This window comes from Gopherus flavomarginatus, chromosome 1 (genome assembly GCF_025201925.1).
Source record: "Gopherus flavomarginatus isolate rGopFla2 chromosome 1, rGopFla2.mat.asm, whole genome shotgun sequence".
Taxonomy (NCBI): domain Eukaryota; kingdom Metazoa; phylum Chordata; order Testudines; family Testudinidae; genus Gopherus; species Gopherus flavomarginatus.
In genome coordinates this window covers 336909825-336936238 of record NC_066617.1, presented here as the reverse complement: position 1 = coordinate 336936238, position 26414 = coordinate 336909825, and the positions used below count along the sequence as shown (strand labels likewise).

At 41.3% G+C, this 26414-nt stretch overlaps 2 protein-coding genes across 3 annotated transcripts in view; one reads left to right on the top strand and one right to left on the bottom strand.

Moving 5' to 3' along the window:
- The window catches only part of AASDHPPT (aminoadipate-semialdehyde dehydrogenase-phosphopantetheinyl transferase), a 1013205-nt gene that overhangs the window by 391820 nt on the left and 594971 nt on the right, over positions 1–26414 (top strand). The window lies entirely within an intron of this gene.
- The window catches only part of GUCY1A2 (guanylate cyclase 1 soluble subunit alpha 2), a 273796-nt gene that overhangs the window by 9974 nt on the left and 237408 nt on the right, over positions 1–26414 (bottom strand). The window contains exon 7 of the mRNA XM_050927929.1: positions 14287–14441. Coding sequence (XP_050783886.1) covers positions 14287–14441 — 155 coding nt within the window. The remainder of the gene's footprint in view (positions 1–14286; positions 14442–26414) is intronic.

Genomic DNA, 26414 nt, shown 5'->3' with positions numbered 1-26414 from the left:
CTAACTCCTCCTGTGATCTTGGGTAAGCAATTAGACCTTTCTGCCTCCGTTTTTCAGTTCAACGTTTGCTGCTTTCAATTTGTGTGTATAACATTCTGATTTAGAAATCAGATTGATAGAAAAATGGTGAGTAATCCTTTCGAGTCTGCTTAATCTGCTTCACTTAGCAATTATTCCCCATGTTTAGATCTTCCTTCTGTAGGCAGAGGGTTTCATTACTTGCCACAGAGTACCTGGATAACTATAATTCTATCAAAAGTAGAGAAGACTGTGTAAAAATTCAGAGGGAGCTAACAAAGGTACATGGAGGGGGAGCAACATGACAGATCAAACTGATCTGGGGTATAAATGTTCAAAAGTACCCAAGGGCCAGATATTTAAAAATACTTACCCATCTAGTGATGCAGACAGCCATGCAATAGGAGTTTCAAAAATTCCTAGGTGCATGACTCCCACTGAAATCAATAGGAATTAGGTGCCTAGTGGGGTTTTCAAAAGCCTGAGACCTGAATGTGCAAAAAGGAGTTAGGAGTTACACCTAACTTTAAGGCACCTAGAAAATTATTGAAATTCACATGGAGCATAAAAACCTACTGCTGCTACCAGTTGCTCAATTGGTAGAGATTTGCGCTGTGGATCTAGAAGCCCCAACCTTAATTCTGGTATTTCCTAACTTTTGAGTGCTTGACTCTGAAACCCCAATAATGTCTTTTAATGGGGCTTTTTTTGTATTTCATTAGCCAGATGAATAGATCATTCTGTAAATTGTATAGGATCAATATGCACATGTATATATACATGCACAGATCCAGGTGCTAGCTGATGTGATTATAAATAAAGCTTCCTCTGTGAGCACGCTGTCCTCAAATGTCCACCTCTCATTTTTTATGCTTTCCTCTATAGCATCTGGTATTCGTCACTGACAGACAGGATACTGTACTACACGGATGACTGGTCTGATACAACATGGCAAGTCCCTTGTTCCAATATGAATTCAAGTGACATATCATTACGGTACCCAGCCAGAAGCATTTCTAAAGTACAACTGATGAGGATGTTAATTTGCTTTTGTAATGTCCAGAATGGATCTATTTTGTCCAAAATTTTAGTGACTTTGGCTTCCTACTACAATTTGTATTTATTGTGGAAAGATTCTTTGGATTTGGAAGACTTATACTGAGCTAAGGATATCTGGTTCTAATTCTTTTGACATTTTACCCTATGGTTTAGCACTGATGCAATGGCCTTGGTATTTTTCCTTCTTGCAGCTCAATTGTAACATATTTCCAAAAGAGACAGTGTCCTGTGCTTTGCTTTTCTTATAGGACATAATGTACATCACCTGGAGTGCAGTATAGCACCTGATAAATGCCCACCTCTGGCTTTGCAATATTACTATTTGTATTTTCCATTAATCTGGTGAGGAGGATCCTGCTGTTCCTATACACTGTGGCACAGCAGCTGTCTGTTTTAGAGCATTAGAAAAAAAGTATAACAGCTTGGCAATATCTCAGAACACTGTACATGCACCATCTTGAGGAACCGATAGATGTAAAACTAAAAAATACTGTAAAAGCTACCAGAAATAGCATTTGATTAACCTGAAAAGCTCTTGAAAGAATCCTCAAAGTGCCTGATCATTCAGCAGAGAGAGCCTTATGGTAAACAATTCTACAGAATTTAGTAGAGATTCAATAAATCAATGAAGTCCTACAGAAATGAATCTGGTTTCTATTCAAATTCCTCTACAAGCCTATATAGTTTAGGAGAGAAATATATCCTTTCCACACTTTCTTTAACTATTTATAGCAAGGATTATTTTATATAAAATTCTATAGTATGGTTAAAAAGTCTATAAAAATTATAAGATTTCTAATAAATTCTGCAGGCCTTTTCCATAATGGGTGTATATGCATGGGTTGGGGAAAGCAGTGCAGAAGAAAGGAGGGGGCAAAAGGTTATTATTTTTAAATGCAGTAATCTGTAAAATAGGAACAATGATGCTTACCCTCTTTTGTTAAATGCTTTGAGATCCCCAGAGAAAAGTCATTTTATGGTAATATAATTAGACAGGATAAACGTAGGTATATTATAGTATTATGTAAACAAACACATTAAGGCTGTAAACAATAAATAAAAATAGAATTAATCTATTTTACATGTTGCAGAAGGGACCCATGAAACCACAGATTGTGTTTTCTTCCATAGTACGGAAAACAGGGAGTTTTTATTCATCCAAGCGATATTAAGGAATGAGCCCAAACTAGATAGTTTATTGAAGGAACAGAGGACTTTATTATTTTCCTTCAATATCTTTTCTAACCCTGATGTAGACAAACGCTTGGGTCCTGTACTCCCTAAGCAATCCCTACTGATTACACTGGGAGGTCCGCTGGAGCTGTCCCAGTGTTTCCAATCAGGACCTATTGGTGATGGTCAGGGATTCAGATCAAACTGGGGTCTTCAGCCCTTCAGAATATTTTGAAAGGCCTAACTGAGACAAAAGCGAGAGAACAAGATGTTTTGAGCAGAAATGAGCTTTCATCCCCAACAGATTCAAAGGCAACCTTTGTTGAGTCCTGCTGTCTTACATCTTTGAGTTCTTTCCAGATGGGTCTAATTGGAGCAAGGCTGCCCAAGGTTCGCTGCTGTTGCTAAGCAACAGCAAATGTTATATTTATATTTTTAAACTCTGGTTCTTACACAGACAGATTATGGACTCAAAAGGAAACATCTGAAGCCAATAGAGGCCTTTTAAAAATCTTATTATATTTTGGGAGCTGATGACTGTTTATATTATACAATGTTATATTATCATTTGGAAGCTGAAGAGCGTTAGACACATTGTCGGTACCCGACTGCTTTGTAAGCACAAAAAAGTGGGGCAGAACCTCCATAGCGGTGCACAGAAAGTTACAAATACCTAATGAGGAATGTTGGTAGTTTTAACTGACATAAAGATGAAAACCCAGTTCATTTTCATACCATGTTGTTTGTTTTTTTAAAGAGCTACTTTTTTAAACAACAATAAAAATATTAGGTACATTCATCAACACAGCAATATAGCAAGAATGGAAGTATCTGATGTGATGTAATGTCAGCACTAAAAGTGTCTTCCATTTTATGATTTGCACATGCAGATCCTATTAAACAGAAAGTTATTCACAACCATACTGGATTATTATTATTATTTTTATTGGTATTACTATATTAAGTTCAAGTTCTTAGGCCCTGCATAGCTCTGCCCCTTCCTACTTATCTGCCATCAATTCTTTTTGTATCACTCACTGTCCCTTCGACTCTCAGTGATATTTCATTTGTCGACTTCTTCCAAACCATCATCTAACTGTCCTCCACACTAACTGCTACGTGTGGAAAATCTTTCTTAAGTGAGCTATAGCTCACTCTTCTCTCTGAAATCTCTCTGGTAAACCCACTTCTTTTGAGAGGCCTAAAAGAAACTTGCTGAAAACCTTCTACTGATTGTTTTTATCCAGTGAGCACACATTTGTTATCATTTTTTTATTGTTACCATCATGCTGTGCATTATAGCCGTCATGAGTAACCACCACGGAGCTCACCCTAGAACTTTCTCCCCTTTCTCCTTTGGAAAATTTGGGCATATGTATATCATGTTCAGAACCAGGAGGTTATCCCAGACACTATGAGGACATGAGATGAAATCCTGTCCCCACTGAAGTGAATGAGAGTTTTGCCATTGGCTTCAATAGACACAAAATGTCATCTCTGGATTCTCAGGCTTTACTTCAGTGAGCAAAACCCTAATTTGGAGGAGTGGTTTTAAATGTCTACTGGGGGAAGGAGCCAAGATACATCTTTTCCAAGTAAGTCTGACCCTTTTAGAGGCTCAATGCACTCATCAAAATGGCAACGTATTGAGAAGAGTTAAACCAGCTATCAGCAAACTTCATCCCAGGACACCTTTAAGGAGAAGGAGGACAGTCAAAGCTGAAAGAAAATTGACTCTTTTCAATCAAGAAAACTGGATTCCTGGAAAGCTAGAGTAGTTCTTATGGCCTATTTAATAACAAAACAATGGTAATAAAATGTCAAAGAGCTTTCAGATAATTTTTCTTCAGCTTTCTGAAATAAAGGGATAAAATCCTAACAACTCAGAGGACATTTTTCTGCTGTGTTCTGGTGGCCTGTTTATAGCGCTAGGAAGAAGCAGGTGAGGTCAGGTAAGCAGGCACACCAGACAGTTTGCAAAAGCACTACATGGATAAAGGAAGCTCTGAATTTAATATAACAGATTAAAGTTAGGAGACTTGCATGTATCCTGAAAAAAGGCTCTTCATATGAGTGAAGTGAAGAGCTGCACAGAGTGCTGCTGAATCCAACGAAAAGATAACCATGCGTTTTTAGATTCCAGCCCTACTTTCTTTTTGCACTGCCATAAAGAGAGCACATGGTATAGTAGGAGTAGACTTTTCTCTTAAAATATCAAGTGGTTTTCACATAAATACATTAAAATGTGCCTAACATCCTGTTCAGGTTTTCTAGATACATATTTTTATCACTGAGCTTTGCATGTCTAATACTAATATGTTTATCAACAGTTGGGTAGACAGAACAGCAACTCTTACAAAATAGCTCCACATTCCCATCAGAGAAGTTATACTGAGAGCCAGAGTTTTATGCTAGTGTAAACTCGGCATATCTCCACTGGAATCGATCATTACCCTTTGCTATGATGATTTACATTAGCTGAGAATCTGGCCTTATGGCTTCAAAACTTTTGCTTCTTAGAATATGTTGTTTATTCCTTATTCCAGCCAGAAAAGTGGCATTACTAGGCAAGACAAAGTTATGAATAAGTAGAGCAAAAATTAAATGAAACTTTAACTGTCTGATTCAGAGGATAAAGCTATCTTTATTGTCAATATTTAGGTGACAACTCTGAGGAAAAGACAGTTACTTTTTCCGTAACTGGTGTTCTTCGAGATGTGTTGCTCATGTCCATTCCATATTAGGTGTGTGTGTGCTCGCCACATGCACCAGTTCCAGAAGTTTTTCTCTCAGCAGTATCCATAGAAGAATGGCTCTGATGCCCCCTGGAGTGGTGCCCACATAGTGCAATATAAGGGGCATCGCCCCCCCCACCCTCAGTTCCTTCTTGTCGGAAACTCTGAAAGAGGAGCAGGAGGTTGGGTTGTAGAATGGACATGAGCAACACATCTCGAAGAACATGAGTTACGGAAAAGGTAACTGCCATTTCTTCTTCGAGTGCTTGCTCATGTGCATTCCATATTAAGTGACTCCAAAGCAGAATCCATGGAGGTGGGCAGGATTTCACGGACGTGTAGATTGCAACACAGCTCTGCTGGACCCAGCATCATCTCTTGCCTGCTGAATGATGGCATAATAAGCCATGAACGTGTGAACAATGGACCACATTGTGGCTCTACAGATGTCCTGGATAGGGATGTGCACAAGGAAGGCCGCCAAAGACGTCTGCGCTCTTGTTGAGTGGGTTCTGACAATTGGTGGTGGTAGAAAACCCGCCAGGTCGTAACAGGTCCTTATGCATGAGATGATCCAATTGGAAATCCTCTGTGAGGACACTGGAAGGCCCTTCATCCTATCTGCTGTAGCGATGAAGAACTAAGTTGATTTACAGAAAGGCTTGGTACGTTCTAAATAAAAAGCCAAGACCCTCCAGATATCCAGGGCACGAAGATGTCTCTCTTCACTGGTCTTGTGCTGTCTGGGACAGAACATTGGGAGGAAGATGTCCTGGTTCATATGGAAAGTGGATACCACCTTTGGCTGCAGCTGAACCTTGTCTTTGTAAAAAGAACAGGAATACTTGTGGCACCTTAGGGACTAACAAATTTGTTAGTCTCTAAGGCGCCACAAGTACTCTTGTTCTTTTTGCGGATACAGACTAACACGGCTGCTACTCTGAAACTTGTCTTTGTAGAAGACCATGTATGGTGGTCCTGAGGTCGCGGCTGTAAGTTCAGAGACTCATCTCACTGACGTCACTAACACCAGAAGTAAGACAGGGAGCACGTGAGACAGGGAGCAGGAACCCAGCAGTTCAAAGGGTGGGCCGGTGAGCCCAGAGAGGATCAAATTAAGATCCCACTGTGGGGCAGGAGCCTGCATCTGCGGGAAGAGTCTCTCGAGCCCTCTCAAGAATCTGACTGTCATGTCATGAGAAAACACCATCTGTCCTTGGATCGGCAGGTGAAAAGCGGAGATGGCCGTAAGATGCCCACTAATGGAAGTGTGCCAGGTCCTAGTTCCTCAAATGAAGCAGGTAGTCCAGGACAGACTGTATGGAAGAACACGAGGGAAAGATGCCACGTTCAGATGCCCAGTGGGAAAACCTCATCCACTTGGCCAGGCAAGTCAATCTAGTTGAGGGCTTCCTACTCCCCAGGAGGACCTGTTGGACTCCTTCTGAACAGGTCCGCTCCTCTGGGTTTAACCACCCAGCATCCACATCGAGAGGTGAAGGGACTTGAGATTGGGGTGTAGGAGTCAACCATGGTCCTGTCACAGCAGGTCCAGGAGGTTGGGCAGGGGCCAGGGAGGGGCCATTGACAAGTTCATGAGCGTGCTGAACCAGTGTTGGCGAGGCCATGCTGGGACGATCATGACAACCTGCGCTTTGTCTCTCTAGATCTTTGCCAGAACCCTGCTGATGAGTGGAATCGGAGGGAACACGTATATCAGGCCCCCTGAACATAACAGGAAGGCAGGCATCAGAGAGAGAGCCTTGCTCAGACCTTGCCAAGAACAAAACCAGTGGAATTTCCTGATCTGTCTGGTAGTGAACAGGTCCACTTGGGAAGTTCCCCACCTTTGGAAGATCATGCAGGCTACCTCTGGATGGAGCGACCACTTGTGGTGAGAGGAGAAGTCCCTCCTGAGCTGGTCTGCCAGCATATTCTTGACACCAGGAAGGTGACAAGCTTCCAGATGGATTTCATGCCTGATGCAGAAGTTCCACAGATGGAATGCCTGTTGACAGAGAGCCGACGAGTACGCTCCAGCTTGCCTGTTGATGTAGAACACCGAGGCTGTGTTGTCTGTCAGAACTTGTACCACCTTGACCGACAGGTGTGGCAGGAAGAATCCACACACCAGTTGGACCGCTAAGAGCTCTTTGACGTTTATGTGCAACTTTGCCTCCTCCAGGGACCACATTCCCTATATCTGGAGGTCGCTGACATGCGCACCCCAACCGAGGTCTGTGGCATCTGACACCAACTTGATGGAATGAGGGGGATTATTGAACAGAACCCCCTCGAGGACTGTCCTGCAGTTGGTCCACCATCACAGCAAGGTGAGTATTGCCTGGGGAATAACGATCTTTTCCAGGGGGTCTCGGGACTGGGAATAGACCATCCCCAGCAATTGTTGCAGGGGCTGCATTCGGAGACTGGCATTGCGGGTCATCTAAGTGCATGCTGCCATGTGACCCAGCAGGTGCAGAGAAGCCATGGCTGTAGTCAAAGGGAACACAGAGACTTCTGTGAGGAGGTTCGTCAACGCATGGAACCTTTCCAGTGGCAGAAATGCTCTGGCGCAGGTCGAGTCGAGGACCACTCCAATGAACTCTATCCTCTGCACCGGCACTAACATCGACTTTTTGTTGTTTACCAATAAACCCAGAGAGCAGCACGTGGCTTGAAACACCGCGACATCCCTTAGGACTTGAGACCTGGAGCTGTCTTTTTTGAGCCAGTCATCAAGGTATGGGTAGATCTGGATACCCCAGCTCCTGAGGAAAGCTGCTACTACTGACATGCACTTGGCAAACACTCTCGGTATTGTCACCAAGCCAAACAGGGGGATCACAAACTGGTAGTGGTGAGGCCTCACTGTAGACCAGAGGAAGCATCTGTGTCCTTGAAAGATCACTATGTGGCAGTATGCGTCCTTCAAGTTGAGAACAGCATACCAATCTCCCGGATCCATGGAGGGGATAACAGAAGCCAGGGAAGTCATGCAGAATTTTAACTTCTTTTGGTACTTGTTGAGATCCTGCAGGTCCAGTATAGGCTGTGGACTGCCCTTGGTCTTTGGGATTAAAAAGTACCGGGAATAGAACCCCCTGTTCTGGTATTTGAGAGGAACTTTCTCCACCACCCCCAGCTGGAGCAACCCCTTTACTTCCTGTGCGAGGAGACTCTCGTGAGAGGGGTCTCTGAAGAGGGATGGGGAAGGCGGGGAGGAAAGGAGAGGTAGAAAGGAACTGGAGGGTATAATCCTGCTCCACTGTGTTGAGGACCCATCGGTCCGAGGTTATAGTGGTCCAAGCAGGGAGGAAAAGGGAAAGGCGGTTGGAGAACAGTGACAGATGGATCCGGGGAATAGTCTGTTAGGTCGCCCTTAGGCACACCCTCAAAATGACCATTTGGCCCCTTGCTTGGCACAGATCGAGCCTGATTGGGCTGAGGGTGGAGGCGGGTGACTCAGATGTCACCTGTAGCCTTGGCTCATTTGTGGGGCTGGTCTTGCTGAGGCTGGCTTCCCTGGCCCTGAGGCTGCTGCGGTTTGAACCGCTTAAGTGCCGGGGCTGGGATGTAGAGATCCAGGGTTTTCAGGGTGGTGCGGGAGTCCTTGAGGCCATGCAACTTGCTGTCTGTTTACTCCACAAATAGGGTTCAGCTTTCAAAGGGCAAGTTCTGCATTGACTGCTGAGTCTCACAGGACAATCCAGAGAGAAGCAGCCAGGAGGGTCGCCACATGGAGATAGTCGAAGCCATGGTGCGGGCAGCAGCATCAGCGGCGTCTGATGCTGCCTGGAGTGTGGCCCTAGCCGCGGTTGTGCCCTCATCGAGGATCGCTCGGAACTCCTTCTTGAAACCTCGGGGAGTGACCCTTCAAACTTGGCCATTGCTTGCCACATATTAAAGTCATATCAGCCAAGGAGGGCTTTGTGATTGGCCACTCTCAGCTGAAGGCTGGAAGATGAATAAATCTTACGTCCAAAGAGATCCAGCCTCCTCAAGTCTTTATTTTTAACGGTGGCCCTGGGTTGTCCTTCCCATTCTTTGTGGTTAACCGCCTCTGCCACAAGGGAAATGGGGGCAGGGTGGGAATATAAATACTTATGCCCCTTGGTTGGCACAAAATACTTGCGTTTGCCCCTCTTAGAGACAGGCGCCATGGAAGGGGGCAGGGTGGGAATATAAATACTTATGCCCCTTGGTTGGCACAAAATACTTGCGTTTGCCCCTCTTAGACACAGGCGCCATGGAAGAGGGGGTCTCCCACAGGGCATTAGTGATTTTGGAAACCCCTTCATGAAGGGGTAAGGCCACATTGGCAGGAGCTGAGGAGCAGAGGACGTCAAACAGGGAGTCCAAGGGCTCTTCCAGTTCCTCTGCCTGAAGCCTCAGGTTGGACGCAACCCTCTTCAAAAGTTCCTGATGCGCTTTGGTGTCATCTTGAGGAACTGGGTGTGGGGGCCCCCGATAGCCTCATGTTGCGAGGACTAGGATGATGCTGGTGCCACGGGGACCTCTACTTCCATTGGTCCAGCAGATTGCTCTCCTGGGTCCTCCTGGACCTGTGGAGTCTTACACACTGAAGTCTCGAGCACTGGAGGGGAACGGGATACCGAGGCTGCTGGCCTCTCCAAGGCTCCCGATGCCAACTGGGCAGCATGGGAGGGCTGGGTGAACCCCCAAAGGGTTCCATAGGTACCATGGCCCCAGCCACTGTGCCTGGGGCCATGGGATAGGTTTCAGTGCTGATGCTGTAGGTGGTACCACAGGTACCAGGATTTGTCCCACAGTTAGGAAACCTCGCTCCATGCCGGAGGGCAACAAAAACAATTAGAGGGAAAGAAGAACTTCTGTTATGAGGAGAGATTAAAAAGACAGGGACTCTTCAGCATGGAAAAGAGTTAGGTAAGGGGGGATATGACAAAGGACTATAAAATCATGTCTGGTTTGGAGAAAGTGAATAAGGAAGTGATATTTACTCATTGACATAACACAAGAACCAGGGGTCATCCCATGAAATTAATAGGCAGCAGGTTGAAAACAAACAAAAGGAAATAATACTTCTTCACATGACACAGTCAAGTCAATCTGCGGAACTTGTTGCAGGGGGATGGTGCGAAGATCATAAGATTAGCTAGGTTTTAAAAGAATTAGATAAGTTCCTGGAGCATAGGTCTTTCAGTGGCTATTAGTCAATCCCATGCTCTCGGTGTCCCTAAACCTCTGACTGCCAAATGCTTGGACTGGATCACTTCATAATTGCCCTGTTCTGTTCACTCCCTCTGAAGCATCTGGCATTGGCCATGGTTGGAAAAAAGGATACTGGGCTAGATGGACCACTAGTCTGACCAATATGGCCATTCTCATGTTCTTATTTTAATTACTCTTCATTATTTGTACTGTGTACAACAGCAAACGAATTGGTGTTAAAGTGACTGAATATACAACAAAATATGGTTCCTAGTAGCAAGTCCAACGTTTAGCTAGGTTAGAAATTAATAGATAATGTATTTCTTTTAATTTTCATTTTATGTATTTTGCGGAACATATATGCTAAATATTTAATACTTATTGTGTTGACATTGGTCTGCTGCCATAAATGTTAATATAATACTGTATTTTATAATAAATGCAAAAATAAACATAACATTTTATAGAAATAGACAGAACATGTACCTTTGAAATAAGACAAGCATAAGTTCAATGGATAGGCTATACTTTTCCAACACGAGGAACATACAAGCCAGCTTATATGCTCAGTGAAGTAAGGGTGAGTCCTGTAGAATCCTGTGGGTTAATTTTTGGCATTATCTTCATGGATATCAAGGCAAATCAAACAACAAGCCAAATCAACCCTCTCATGGAAAAGTCCTTGTGAGAAGGCTGTGGAGGAGGAAAAGCTTCCCCTTGTGGAGTGCCCTTCACATTGTTGTCAGGATACAGGGACTGCCTCCCCATTGTCGAAGAAGAAAAAGGCAATCTTGTCCCCAAGACCCTTCAAATCCTTTGAGAGCCACTCAGATGTTTAGAATGGGGTGGTTTCTGAGGGCTAATCTAAAAACAAAACCCAGGCATCCTCCACAAACTAGCAAAGGGAAAGAGATTTGGGTATTAAGAATGATTTTCAGATGTCAAGGCAATTAAGTGAACTTTCTGTTTTCTTCTCACCATGGGTGTTGTATGGAAAAGGAACAAATTCTGTTCAGCAAAATCATTATTATTCATGTCATTTCAAAAAACTGTGGATATTAACCCTAATATAAGCAATTATTTTAGTTTCATAGTTCATTGGCATGGGTTTAGGAAGGCACATGTTTGTAGCATGTGTTTCTTTTATCCCCTGGAATGAGTAGGTTATAAAGTGAGTCAGAAGCTATACATTTTGTTCGTTTAAGACAGGAATTTCAATCATTTGAAATTCAGTCTCAGACATATAAATGGAAGAGACCTTCTTTCCTGCCACTGTCAAAACCTTGAAAATGTAAGGCTATAATTTCCTTGTTAGGTTAATTTTGGGAGGGACAGCGAGAGGGGTAGGAGGAGCAGGGTGTAATTGCTATATTGGCCCATTCTGTTAAAGTCAATGGGAGTTTTCCAGTTGACTGAAGTGAGAACAGGATTGAGCAAAAAATATGGATTAATAAAAATACTTGAATTATATTTCCTGGGACTGCATAGAATGGAGACAAATTTTAGAGCCCTTTGGCCAAAGTGCTAGTGATACAACCTAGGGGATTCATAGGTGGTGCAACGCTCACTTTTGTGCTCTTCCAATCCTGAGTGGCTGTTTCCAGGGTTGTGCCCCCAAAATACCTTACAGTAGCCTAGAAGCTATTCTGTGTCATGCAAGCAGCCAATTAGCTCAAGCATAGAATTGGCAGCAGGTGACTGGTAGGGTTGTAGGAAGACATGGCCACATCCCCTTTACCAGGGCTGGCTCCAGGCACCAGCGAAGGAAGCAGGTGCTTGGGACGGCCAATGGAAAGGAGTGGCATTTCGGTTCTTCGGCAGCAATTTGGCGGCGGATCCCTGAGTCCCTCTCATCCTCTTTGAGCTGCCACCGAAGAGGAAGAGAGGGAGCAAAGGACCCGCCGATTCATTCCTGCAGAAGAATGGAGCAGTGTGATTGAGGTGCCGCTGATCGGCTTTACATCTATCTGTCTATTTTTTTCCGCTTCACCGCTTGTTGCGGCAAAGGAGCTGGAGCCAGCCCTGCCCATTACTGTAGCCACACCCCTCACTTGCGGCACAGTGGAAGATGATGTAAGAGCCTTTATACCAGCCTATATTACCAGGAGATCACACACAAGGGCAATCCTCCCAGGGCTAGTTAAATTGGCTTTAAAGGTAGCATGGTGCAAAGCAGATACTACACATCCCAGGATCCGTTCTCCAGTCCCATAGTCTGGCTGCAACAGTGAAACATTAGCCTATGAAATAACAGAATGGCTACTGAAACCACTAGGAACAGCACTGGCCCTTTAAAAGGTAAGAGTTCTAACATTCTATGAATGGTTTAAGTAGGTTACTTCTGTACTGAGCTTTCATCAGACCCACAAAAAAACATATATCTACCTTTCCTGGCTGAATTTTCTCTAAGGACCAAATTCTTCTCTCAATAACATCAATGTCAACTGGCAATATGGCCACTGATTTCAGCAGAATTCCAGCCCTCCAGGTTTATATTTGTGTAACTCACATCAAAGTCTCTCACTTCTTCAAAGATCTCTCTCACATGGACAGGACTTCCAGAACCAGCAATAGGAACAGATGGGAATGGAGACACTCTTCAGCAATAGAGGGCAAAAAGTCTTCAAAATATGGCTGAGGGCGCATTTAAGTGCTGCAAAGATCTTGTGCTAATCTAAACAGGGGTGACTTTCACCCACTGACTTCTACGGGAGTTCATTCACTGAAGGATAAAGTAACCGCACCTAGGAGTCATTAAGCCCAGGAACCAGGAAAACACCCTGAAAAAACTTTTTATGTATTGATTACACTGAGGTCAAGATGCTAGGTTCCGATATTTTTAAAGAGAAGAGAGATTTTCTAATTTTGAGTTAAAAGAATGTGCAAAGTTTTTCCCTATTTAGGATTAGTTTGGGTCCCGGTTCTTCTTCTCTATCACCATGCAACTGTCTGAAGCAACCGCTGGGTACTTCATGATCAAAAATCTGTTCAGAATGTCTGCCTCTTACTCAAGTAACTGCACATCATTTGTTCTGTAAGTTTTATCTGACATGAATGCATTCTCCAGATGAATGTCATTTCATTCACCAGTTATAATTACTTTTTAACTTTAGTTTCCCACTGCTTTATATTTTAGCATATCAGAAGCTTCAAGTCTTGGATGAAGAAATTCCATTTAAAACTTTAATTTACATAGATAGGTACAGGAAAAATAAATATGGAAATGCACGACTGAAAAAAAAAAACCCAGCATGGCCTGATTGGTGGTTTACAGTATTACAGCATTCAGCTAAATGCTGAAGCCTGGGCAAAGCTATACTTCAGAAAATTACTTCACATGACAAATAATGTAGACGAACAAGAGAGATATAGATCTCTTGACAAAGAAATGAGCTCATTAGAACTAATGAAGCTGCAGAAATTCTTATAGTCAATCTGTCAAATTTGAACAATTAGAAGAACTTTTCTTTAGGCCAGCTGTTTCAGAATACTTTTGATTAAATCAGGTTATGAGAATTTGCATAATTTCTCCAGAGGGTTAGCAATAAGAACGCGTTGCCATTTTCTATCTTTTTCTTGCATTATGAAAATGTTTTTTTATTGAGTGCCTCTTGACAGTGCTAAATAAAATATTTTCCTCCAACTATACATAGAACTCTGAAATCTCAGCCTCATCAGTAAAATTAAACATACTTTCAAGCCATTGGAATAGCATCTTCCTATATCAAGTCCACATAAGGGTGAGGAACAGAACCCTCAGCCAAAAACTAACAATATCCATGGAGTACATGGTATGGGGGAGGTAGGGTAGACGTTGCCCACTTACATGCTATTTTGGGCTAGCTGGTATATGGATTTACTGGCCATTTCCCTACCATTCCTTTGGCCTGTCAACAGCTCACTCTTAGCTCTGAGCAGTACATCCTGTAGCAGTGAAAAGGCCCTGTGGAATGCTCCTTCCCAGCCTCTCCCAGTGTTTCACTCATTTCATTTGGTGGGAATTTTGCAGCTGCCCTGGAGTGGGTGGAGGCTGCAGGATGCATCACAAGATTTCACTCAAAAACCAGGGCTGAAATCAGAGCAACCCAGAAAGACTAGCAACACTTACTGGTATGTGGTTGGACTGACATTGATGCGACGCGGATGACTCCCTGACTCAAACTTGCTTGCTAGAGTGACGTTGTTTCCAAAGAGACAATAACGTGGCATTCTCACACCAACAACTCCAGCCAGAACTGATCCTGAATGAATTCCTATCCTCATCTGGGGAAAAAAAACAACAAACAAATAACTCAGCAACCTGTGTTAGTAACTTCTGTAGCTCTATCCATTGCTAATGTAGTCAGAGGACTTTTACAGTACTTGCCCAGGCCATTCCCAAGAACCAATTTAAACAGATGATAAACTGTGGGGAAAACAGCAGGCTCTTCCCATGCAATACAGGCAGAATTAAAAAGTAAAGAGGATGAATGCACCTTTGCAATATAACTACATCTAGAAAGAGAAGACTTTTAAATTGGTAAATGTCAATTTCGCTGCGTTCACGCGCACATATGCACACACACACAGACACACACAAGCCAACAAAAATATTTCTGTTGATGATCATATAAATTTACAGATAGGTGAAGAAAGAAAAATGCTGCTTGAGGCCCTATTAAAGTTTAATTTAAAGATACTTATTTTGTATATTTTGACATATAATGTTGACAGTTTGTGTTTTTAACAGTTCTAAAGCATTAACTTTTGGAATCTCAGTGTCTACTGTCCTTAATTATTGTTTGACACTCCCATTGTCTAACTCACCCATAATTTCCCATGTCTGTGAAAATTTAAAACAGACAAAAATTGAAAAAAATACTTTAAAATAAATTTTGATATTATCCATCAAAATTATATATTTCTGTCAAGCCCAAGTATAATTTACATGCAGGGGATTACTGATGTGAAAAATATAACCACTTACAGGACACAGTAGGGGAAATATCTCAATATTGATACAAAAATTATATTTACAGTATAACACTTTTTAAAAATAGTTACAAACTTGTTTCTGCCTTTCTTGACTATTAAGATATAGCTACAAATATGTAATAGCCTGGATGCTTGAAAATATAACAGTACATACTATATTTAGCTAGTTGTGTTACCAAGCATATAGCCAATCAAAGACATTCCAGGAGGTTTCGGCTCTCTGTCCCCAAAGACAAGCAAGCAAGTAAGTCCTTCTTAGCCGTGAGGATTTTTATTGCCCCTAAGTGTACACATTCAGAAAAGCTGCATTTTAAAGTATACTTTGCTTTAACTTTGCACTACTTTCAGTTGTGCAATGCTTTAAAGATGAACTTATTATTGAAATTTGCGCTTTGAACAAAAGATTCAATAGACATTTACTTGCTATAACAAGACTGTAACGATATAAAACATCCATGTTTTAGGAAGAGACCTGATTGCAAGAAGGAGAGTAGGAATTTGTTACCAGAGCAATACATTTAAGTCATAAAATGAGCATATATCACAATCATCACCCTTTTCTTTTCAATGGAAAATCCCTGCTTGTGTCTTTTAAAACTTAAGGACAAACATATGTGGTTGGAAATATTTTACAGCTTTTGTTTAGTTCTTAAATATTGAAATAGCAAAAATCTTTGTGAAATGCAGATCTGCAAATAAAGTTAACCAAATGCAAAGCTCCTGACAAAGCTCCTAATATCACTGTTATGTAAATGGTAAAATGCTTTATGTACAACTACAGCAAGGCCATTTGATGCTATAACTGGTTACTAACATAAGAAGTCATTTGAGGAAAGAAATGTTTATATTAATTGGGAAATTAGTTATCTGGCAATGCTCCAGCAATCCCTCATCAAACTTCATGAAGACAAGAACTACCTCTTCCAAGATTGGTAAAAAGAAAAGACAATACCTTCTCTGATGGCCACTGATGCTTAAAGTCTCCAAGAATTTAATTTAAAAAGGACATTTTGAGAGCTGACTTTTATAGAGAACAGGAATGTTTGGACTCATTTGAAACACAATTTCTACTCCTTCTAAATCCTGATGGAACTAAAGGGATATCTCAGAAAACTGACTGAATAATAATATAAAAAAGGATTAAAACTAACTTTAAAATGTATCTGATGCTTTCCCACCACAAGAACAACAAAAGCAATTAAAGAAATTTTATAAATTCGTTAGGCAAACTGCGCATGAAGGAGCTGAGGGTGTCATATAACCCAAACCTCAACAGCATGAAGCCAATGAAAGAGTGACAACAACCAACTTTGAATCTAAACAAGCTTGAAAGAGATGTGTTTTCCTATTTCATGGAAAGAAAGGCAGAGAGTATAAAACTCTGAAGTGAGAATTCCTCACCAAATCCCCTCTGCTACCTTGCTTATACACAAGTGCTCCACAACTCATCCTGACCATCTCTACAAGAAACTGTAGAGATAGATATGAAAAACAGCAAGGACTCAAAAGGAAACCAACCCAGGGAAAAGCTCCCCAAGACTTCACTATGGATTGGTTAACCAAGACACTGCCAAGTGATTATATATAAACTCTTGTAATGATTTTATTAAGATATGAAATTGCTGTTGTAATTTGTAATTTAAAATGCCAACAGTTCCTCACTTAGACACCAAGTGGTTAGACCACACGTTCTTGGAGTGAAGATGGGCTAAACATTGTAAACAAAGAAATTGTGGGATTTAATTGGATTTTAAGATAGGCTATTTATGAATACTGCGTATCTTAAAGCAGCTCCTTAAATAGCTTCTTCTAAGTAATTAATATAAATATTTCCTTCACTTTCATATGATTTAGTTGAGATTGCTTACCTTGCCCAATTATGAACTGTGTGGTTATTCTTAATAACCAATAGAATTCACTTTTCCTTAAACAAAATTATTTTGCTCATCTGTAACCCTTCTCAGTTATCTAAGGATAATAATAATTTTGGCTTCATGATAGTTTTGGAAAATAAGACTTTGGTCTCAACTTACCAAATGAACTGGCCCACCAAGGCAGTTTCACTCTCAGAGGTGTAATCTCTGCTAGAAGTACTCCATCGAGACACATACAGAAGGGATTGTAATGGAAGTATCCAGTTTATCATCTGTGTTCTGTCATCTGCGTTTTGTTTAATGTTTTCTTTTCCTTTAGTTTACTTCATAATTAGATAGCTATGGTTAACAATTATGATTGTTTTGCTTGGTCTTGATCATGGTGTGTGCTAAGGTATGTAAAAGAATCACTGTGACTAAAATAATGGGAGTCACACACCTGAGTTGGCAGTAAGAGAAACAACTAGTCAGAGCTGGCTTTTCTAGTTTCTCTAGACTAGATATTTGCAGTCATTTTACCAAGCAAATTACTTGGCATCCAACAATTAAAATGACTCTTTTCTACCCCATAAACAGATGACATGACCAGGAACAATGGTGACAGGGCCATAAAAGTACCTGAAGAATACTTTTTGCCACCAGAGTTAGCATATACCTTAAAATAACTTCTTTAAATTAGTGAGAAAAGGAGCGAAGTGTAATGAATGAATATGGTATTTGTATTCTTCACTTCAGTTTTCCTCCACAACCTGAAGACAGCTTTTATCACTTTGTCAAACTGAGAGATGGCAAACGCGAAGATGCTGAAGATTGAGACAGTGGTGCTTTTAAAATCAGCTTACCACAAGGATGTTCAGGAGGCACAAATCCCTGACAAACTAAAGAAACCATATCTGTTCTAACAGCCATTCCCCTATAACTGTCTGGGATGTAGAGATTACATTGGGATGGAATGTGTGAAGGGCACCATCCAAGCCCCTTTCAAAGTGAATAATTAAACAGAAGAGATTTATTTTGGACATATTTTGACAACTAACTGTGCTGGCCAAGAAAATCAGCTTCAGAAATAGGGAAATCTCTCTCTATCTCTCTTTTTTTTTAAACTCACTCTAAAAAAAAAAATCAAAAGCAGATAGTTGTATTTACACCTGGAGAGGTTACTCTTCTGCAACAAAATCTAAAAAGCCCCAATACACAAAATAATAGGCAGGTAATAAATAACATCTGTTAAAATAGCCACCACAGTGGATCTGAGCTGTACTCAAACTGGTGACCTTGCAGTAGAAGTCTCCATATCCTATTATTAAATCCCTTGATTCATCTAGTTTACAGATATTATTATCCCCTCATCCCTTCAATTACTAGTTTTTTATATCAAGGAAAATATCATATGCTGAGCACAAATATAAACTGGAATGACTGCATCACTAGCCTATACACACAACGAATAATTGTTGACATTTTATTAACCTGTTTACCCATTCACGTGTTTGTGAAGTGCTGAGAAATGATAGGTGAAGAGCATCCTACATTATTTCACAGCCTACATTTCTCCGCGTGTGTCCATATTTTTTCCATGCAAACACACATGTTCTTGGTTTGGTTCCTTAGCTACTGACCACAAAATGACTTTGTGAATAAATATAATATTATACTCATCGTGTACTAAGCCCATGCCTAACAAACACACATGGCACTGATTCCAGATTCACTGAACAACACTAAACCATCCCCACAAGCACTGCAATGTTCACAATAATGCTGTCAATTACAGGCTAGGACAAAAACATTCTGTAAGTAAACAGCACTTTCCTTCAATTAAGCTTTCAACCCTGTTGGTTCAGTTTTCAAGGCAACTATTGAATTCACTCAAATACCTTTAAGGTACAGGGTTGGAGTGTGCCCACAAACTTGCTTACGAACACTATCTGTGACTAGTAGCGAATTAACGAATTTGGTGTCCCTAGGCCCTCAAAAAATTCCCCCCTCCCCCGGCTCAGCTCAGCTCCCCCACAGTAAGCCTGGGAGGGGAGAAGGGAGGGACGGAGGAGAAGGGGAGTTGCAGCATGCTTGGGGGATAGCAGTGGTGGAGCTGAAGTGAACTGGGGCAGGAAGTGGTTCCTGGCCCCCCCGGGTTACTCCCCGTGCCTGCGGGCCCCAGCTCACCTCTGCTCTGCCTCCTCCAAGTGTGCCGGTACTCACTTCTCCCTCCCTCCCAGCACTTTTGCGCGGCAAGCTTGAGAGGGAGGTGGAAGCAGGGAAGCACGGTGCGCCTGGGGGAGGAGGCAGGTCGGGGATTTGGGGAAGGGGAGGATTTGAGGAGGGGTCGCGAGCACCCCTGCAAATTTGCCGCCCTAGGCCTAGGCCTTGTTGATCTAGGCGATAATACACCGCTGTCTGTGACTTCTCATCTCATATTTCATTTCAAAAATATTATTGGGTATGTAATTTTACCATTTTTGTTACAGCATATGTTTCAACTATGTTGTCTGTTTCTGACCAAGAGGCAGATCCTGCAGCCAATACCCACACAAATAGTCCTTATGCATACAAACAGCACATGCAATTGTTGCTGGAGTAATGACTATTCACATCAATGAAAGTCACCAGACTTGCCCTCAGTAGGATCATTAGAGGCAGTGATATCTCCAGCTTTGTGTAGCATCAGGGATGCCGTCAGTTCTCAATAAGTAATAAGGTGCTTTTATGATATCTTGTTATCATGGGATGCAAGGGGTGAGGTGAAGGATTTAGTTGTTTTGTGCCCAGTTTTAAGAGAATGGAATTATACTCCTAGTGCTACCTACTTACTCCACTGCTATTTTGTGCATTTAATAAAGGTTCACAAACAAAACTACTTATTGTGGTTTTGTTTGTCTGCACCCTCAGTACATTCAATTACATGCTAAAGCTAGGTTGAAACTAACAGAAGAAATGGTTACGTACTGGAACAGTGATTCTTCGAGATGTGGTGCAGACATGTATTCCACTTTGGTGCATGCCTGGCCAGCGCACAGGAGCTGGAGAATTTTGCCTAGCAGTACCTCAAGAGGGGCGGTGCTTATGCCTCATGGCCAGAGCTCCTCCCCTGGCTATATGAGGTGGCAATGTTCTTACCTCCCTCAGTTCCTTCACACCAAAACACCTAGAGACTAGATTCCAGCATAGAGGGGCTGGAGGGTGTGCCATGAAATAGACACATGCATCACATCTCGAAGAACCACAGTTACAGTATGTAACCATTTCTTCTTCTTCTTCAAGTAGATGTAGCTGTATATTCCTCTTAAGTAACTCACAAGCAGTACTCACAGGAGGTGCGGCTTGGAGTCTATTTAAACAAGGTCTGCAGGACAGCCCTTCTAAAGGGTTTTTTTTTCTCAGTTTGAGCAAAGAGCAATAAAAAGTTGGAAAGAGATCTATGTTTTAATATCTTTTAAAGTGTTTTTCCTCTAATAAAGTGGGGGTACATTGTTTATTTCAGAAGAAGCACTCACATTAAACTCGGGAGGTAGAAGATGTTAATAGGATGTATAGAAAATAATAGAGTCCTGATTAATAGAGTAATTCCATTAAGCTCATGGATGAAATCCTTCATATAAAAAGGCTTTCACAATTTGAAAGAATGAATCATCATAAAACATTCTACCCACTTTAAATGATTATGTATTAATCATACACAAATATTACATACAGGTTTGACACTTGAAACTGGCCCATATCATGTAAGGAAGAGTTTGCAAGCCCATACTTAATACCTGCTATTAGGTAAAATAGCCATTATTCAATGTGAAATGTATTAATTTAATAAACGTTTACTATTTCTATTGTGGAAGCCCAAAGAGTCCCCAATCAGAATCAGGGTCTCACTGTGCTAGGTGATAGACAAACATATAGGAAGACTGTCCCTCACATTGTTTGCCTGAAGAGCTTACAATCTGGGATGACAAGCAATATATGAAAGGGCCGTGAGGGATACAGCCAAAACATGCAATAATTTATGTATATATTATACAAGCTTATAAACAGAGGCTTTTATTGAACAGAATAAATACATGCACTTCAACTATGCTGACTGGTCCCCAACCTACTCTTAATTAGCTGGCTAATTACTTGTGAGCATCACATAAGCAGGTCTGAAAGATGGATTAGAATGATGACAGAGGTAGGGGAATACAGATACATTTGGAGAAGGCAACCCCAGGCATGAGTGGCAACTTGGAAGAAGGTGAGAAGATGGTTGTGAAAGAAAGTCAAAGTTCAAAGCTCCCACAGTTGAGGGAGAAATGGATGGATGGACAATGGTAGCATCCTTTGGCAAAGTGGAGGAAGGTCATGTGGTGAGACAAGAGTGGATGTATAAGGAGAGAAAGATCTATGATGGACCTTGAAAATGACTACAAGAAACTTGAACTGGATGCATTGGAAAATGGGAGGGATTCAAAGAGGGGAGTAGTGTGAGCTGCACAACAGGCACTGAAAATGACCTTAGGAGCAGTGGTTTCAATGGAGTGGAGAGGAGGTGATGTGGATGTCAAAGAGGGCAAACAAAAGTAGTTTGGCATGATCAATATAGAAGATGAGAATGGCCTGGACAGACCTTTGGTTGTGTGCATAGAAAGAATAGGTTGGATTTCTAAAACTTTAGAGAAGAAGCAGCGTCAACATTTGGATGTGACCTGTATATGTGGGACAAAGCAAATGGAGGAGTCAAAGATGATACTCTGGTTATTGGTATAAGGGACAGAAAGATGGAGTGGGGTGATAACAATGACAGAGAAGGCAGACTGGTGAAGAAAGCTAAAAAGTACAGCTTTGGTCTTGTTCAAGTGTAATTTGATGGTGAAATATCCAAAAAGTGATATCAAAGAGAGAGGTTGAGAGATAGGACTGGACTGAAGGAGGCAGACAGAATGGAAAGGGAGACACTCAGCAAATAGAAACGACTGTTGGATTTGCCTAGAAGATTAAAACATTACACTGACTTAGAAGCACAATTCCAGATTTGCTCACAGCCATCTGTATTCACGCCATGGTTTTATTGCATGCTGTAAAGTTTTATCACCTTCCAGTGCCAGAGACAACAGCTCTGTGCTTTCAAGAGGGGTCTGTTGAATCTGAGTTGAAAGTGGATCCTACGCTGAAAATTCACAAGCACCTCCAATTTACATTATTTTAAAAGACAGCCATAAATATTTCATTAAATATATCTGTATACTAAATGGGTGCAGCTATAGACATGCATGAACTCAGTTCCACCATTGCCAACTGATTCCTTAATAGCTTTCTTTCCTAATCACATTACTTCCACACCAGGCATGATTCAGTTAATTGCTTAAAATTCAACGCTCCTGAGGATTGTGTCTTTTGGACCCCTGCTGAAAAATTCAATCTCCCCACATAAATATTGAAGAAAACACACCAATATGAAAATGGATAAAGAATGCTTCTATAAAATGCTGTGCTCTCCAATAAGAGGACATAATTAGCAGTATTTGTCTATTTGAGCACTTTTAAAAAAAATCTCTAGGAAACTTATTTCTTGAACAATACAGTGCTGTAGATTAAATGTCATCTACATGCAACCTGTGTTTTCCAGCTGAACTCCAGCCATTGTACTGTAAGAACTAAAAGTTCTTTCCTTATTGTTCAGAGCCCATAACCAGTGCTCAAATTGTAAACATTTCTCAGAGGGAAATTATTTATTAATCATTGTTATTAAAACCATTTATGTAGCTCCCACAAATTTACACAGTGCTTTGCAAACATGGATAAAGCATGTTGCCTATTCCAAAGGGTTTATCATCTACAGTAAAGAGGCTAAGGCATCACAGACAAGAAATTTGTCAGAACAGTTCAGGGAGGAGTAGGGAAAGAAGAGAAAAAGCCACGAGGGACTGCTTGAAGAGGTAGGTTTTAAGAAGGGATGAGAGTAGAGGCTCCTGATGGATGGGAAGACTTCAGAGCTATATAGGGCATGAAATGGAGGCTAGGGGAAAGAGCCTGGGAGGAGTACGGTTTTTCCTTGTCCTACAGTAGATGAATTTCACCTCAGTAGCAGTTCCATTTCAGTAGAGGGGAAAGGGATTGTTGTGTACATAAGTTTCTATATTAATTTGTGATACATTTGGGGATCCCTTAGGATAAAAGGCACTATATAAATAAAACATAAGCTATTCCGTTCTCATATATCCACAGCAGCTACATGCAAATCTCAGTGCAGTATTACAATTTCTACATTAAGTGCACGAAATGTCCTACACTGAAACATCTATTTGAAATATATATTAACACAAGGCAATATCCACAAAGCACAGCACTACAAAATCAGGGCCTCAAAAACTGTTGAATCAAATGTATATTCCTGCTCCTTTACAGATCCATAGCTTGATGGGACTGACAGTTGTGCCCTGACGCATGCTTTAGTGTGTGGTTTATCCATATTCTTAGATGAATTTATAAACATCACAGTGTCTTTCTGAAAAAGGACATATGACAGTACAGCTCATATGGGATTGTTGCCAAGGAACAAACACATTTAAAGAAAAATTCATTCTGAATTTCACAAGATGGTCTATGGAATCAAAGCGTAGGATACATTTTGTCTGCATTCTGAATGGCATTTAGAGAAGGAAACTCTTGACTTTTTCTAATGAAAAACATCTAGTCTTTTTCTCCAAGGGTTAGAGTTCTTGTATCTTGTCCTAGGGATGAATGACATACAAAAGTCAACATCAAGCACTCAAATTACAATAATACACTGACAACAATTAAATTGTCTGTGATCAAAATCACCATATTAATCCATTTAACTAGCCAGCTGCTCTATGATTTTTTCCAAAAAAATGATAAGCAATTATTTATAATCAGTATCATGCAAGCCAAACAAATGGCACATGCCACAACCCCAGACTGCAGTCTTCTGGTCTGTATATAATTTCACACTGAACATTGCTGAGTGCAGAATGAGGATTTATTAAACTATTCTGCCAAAGGCAGCCTCAAACATTTCTTATGACAATGGTGGAACAACATAAAATAAACATTCAATGGCCAGAGAAGATTTTTCTGCCTAGCTTTTCCCCTTAAGGCTTCCAACTATGTGGTAGACAATTATGTCTGTAGTTGCAAGGTGGGTGTTCAAGGACAGTATTGAGTATGGTCATTCAAGATCAGAGGCAACACACACTTAAGTCAATAGAAAGATTCCCATTGGCCTTAATCATCATTAGTTCAGGCACAAGGAGGAAGCAGCTCATTTAGGCCCGATTCCCACCCTGAACTCAGTAGTGCACAGAGTATGTATCAGGACAAAATGTGGTCATCTCGGAGTAAACATCTGAGCTGAGAATGATTTAGGACCATATAGTGTCCTTGAGCCACATGGCAAAACCCCATTAACATCAATGGGAATGCCTGATGGAAGGGAGAATATCTTCTGAAACCTCTCTCCTGAGCCATGAACCCCCAAAGAACAGACATTGATGCTAATGTGCTTTTCATAAAGTTCATCTCATCTCTCACATACAAATAATAATACACCTAATTGCTCACACTGCATTAAATCAAAAACAATTATTTCATTGTTTCTTTTGAATAGTAATTTTCACTGCAGGAACTTAATTACTATGTGAATCTGTGCACTGAAGCACTTAAAAAGAGCTAATCATTCAAGGGAGCACACATAGTAGTGGAGAATTTTTCCAAGCCTCCTCTCAACTCAAACCCCAAAACAGGAAAAAAAAAAAAAAGTCATCCGTAAATTCTCCAGCGTGGGAGGACACCTTTGTGTCTGAATGCCATCACTTGAAATACACTGAATGGGTTGGGTGATATTTTAACAGGGATAAATGACAAAGGCTCAAAATACATAGTGAACAAAAAGCTTTATATTAAAAAAAATGGTGATATTGGTTTTAATCTTACTAAAAGTACTCTCTGCTTATGTTTTTAACTGAGTCCCTCAAAAAAGACAGTTTATAAGAGATGTTTGTCATCTTCCCCCTCATCCACCAAAAGAAACAAACCATGGACAAAACGTGCTTCTTGGATTCCAGAAGCAAAGGAGAAAAAGTAAGCTCCTAATCCTGTGAGCATTCCATGTGTAGAACTCCCATTACTGTTAGAGAAAGTTCTGTGAATGAAACACTCCTCGAATCAGGCCCATCTATAAAACAGCAAAACTCAATTCTGTCTTAACTATGGCACCACAACTGGTGCCTTCATAATAGAAAATGGCAAGACACGTGCAGATCAAATTCATCCTGGTTTGGAAGACTTGTTCTGCAGAAACCCTTGCATCATTTAAGTCCTAAGTTCAGAACGGTAAAAAGAAGAGGGTGTGAAGCGAACAGATATGCATGGAAGCATATACTTTCAGTAATGATCCTCTTCTTTTGAAGGGAGCCTTTCTGCTCTTACTCATAAATAATCATATGATACTCCTAGTATGAATAAACCTGATATATGAGACTACTGTGATCAGATCCATGTATACACCCTTTCTATTCCGATAACAAATGTTTTTACCCAGCTTACCTCCTGGAAGCTAAATAACTTAGGGTAACTCCTAAAATATCTGGGTATATCTGGCTGTTATTCAATGGCAGAAAACATTCCAAGACTGCATTAGTTTTTTTTTCACAGCCATATCACATTGGCAGCTCATAGTCATCCTCTGATCAACCAATACTCCGAGGTCCTTCTCCTCCTCTGTTACTTCCAACTGATGCGTCCCCAGTTTATAACTAAAATTCTTGTCGTTAATCCCAAAATGCATGACTTTGCACTTTTTACTATTAAATTTCATCCTCTTACTATTACTCCAGTTTACAAGGTCATCCAGATCTATACTCCAGGATAGGGTCTCCCCACCTGCCCAGCAAAGGCCAGCACCGAAGGCAGCGCTGGAGGTTGATAAGGAATGGGGACACAGGATTTATATTTGCCTTGATTCTATAGTGCTACCACTCCATGAAAGTCATGCAAATGGCATTTCAACCACTAATTATGGTTGCAGGATGGGATAGTGTGTTTGAGTCTCCAATTCTCTCTGCACATTACCCTCATAAAGCTCTGGCTTTATGCAGGTGAAGTGAATTTCATCCTCAATGAGCTCAAAACCCAGGTTAGAATAGGATGAATTTCTAAACTCCCCAGGAAGAATTACATTGAAGTGAGGAAAACAACTCCAAGGGGTAACGAAGACCTTGCAGTTATTGCCCTAGCCCAGAGGTGGGGAACCTACACCTGCAGGCTGGATCTGTCCTGCTGCTTAATTATATCTGGCCTGCATAAAGTCTCCGCATCGCCGGCCGGAAGTCCCAAGCCTCAGTGCTGCCCCACCTCCCACCCCTGCAGGGCTGGAGCTGTGAGACCCGGTTCGCCCTGC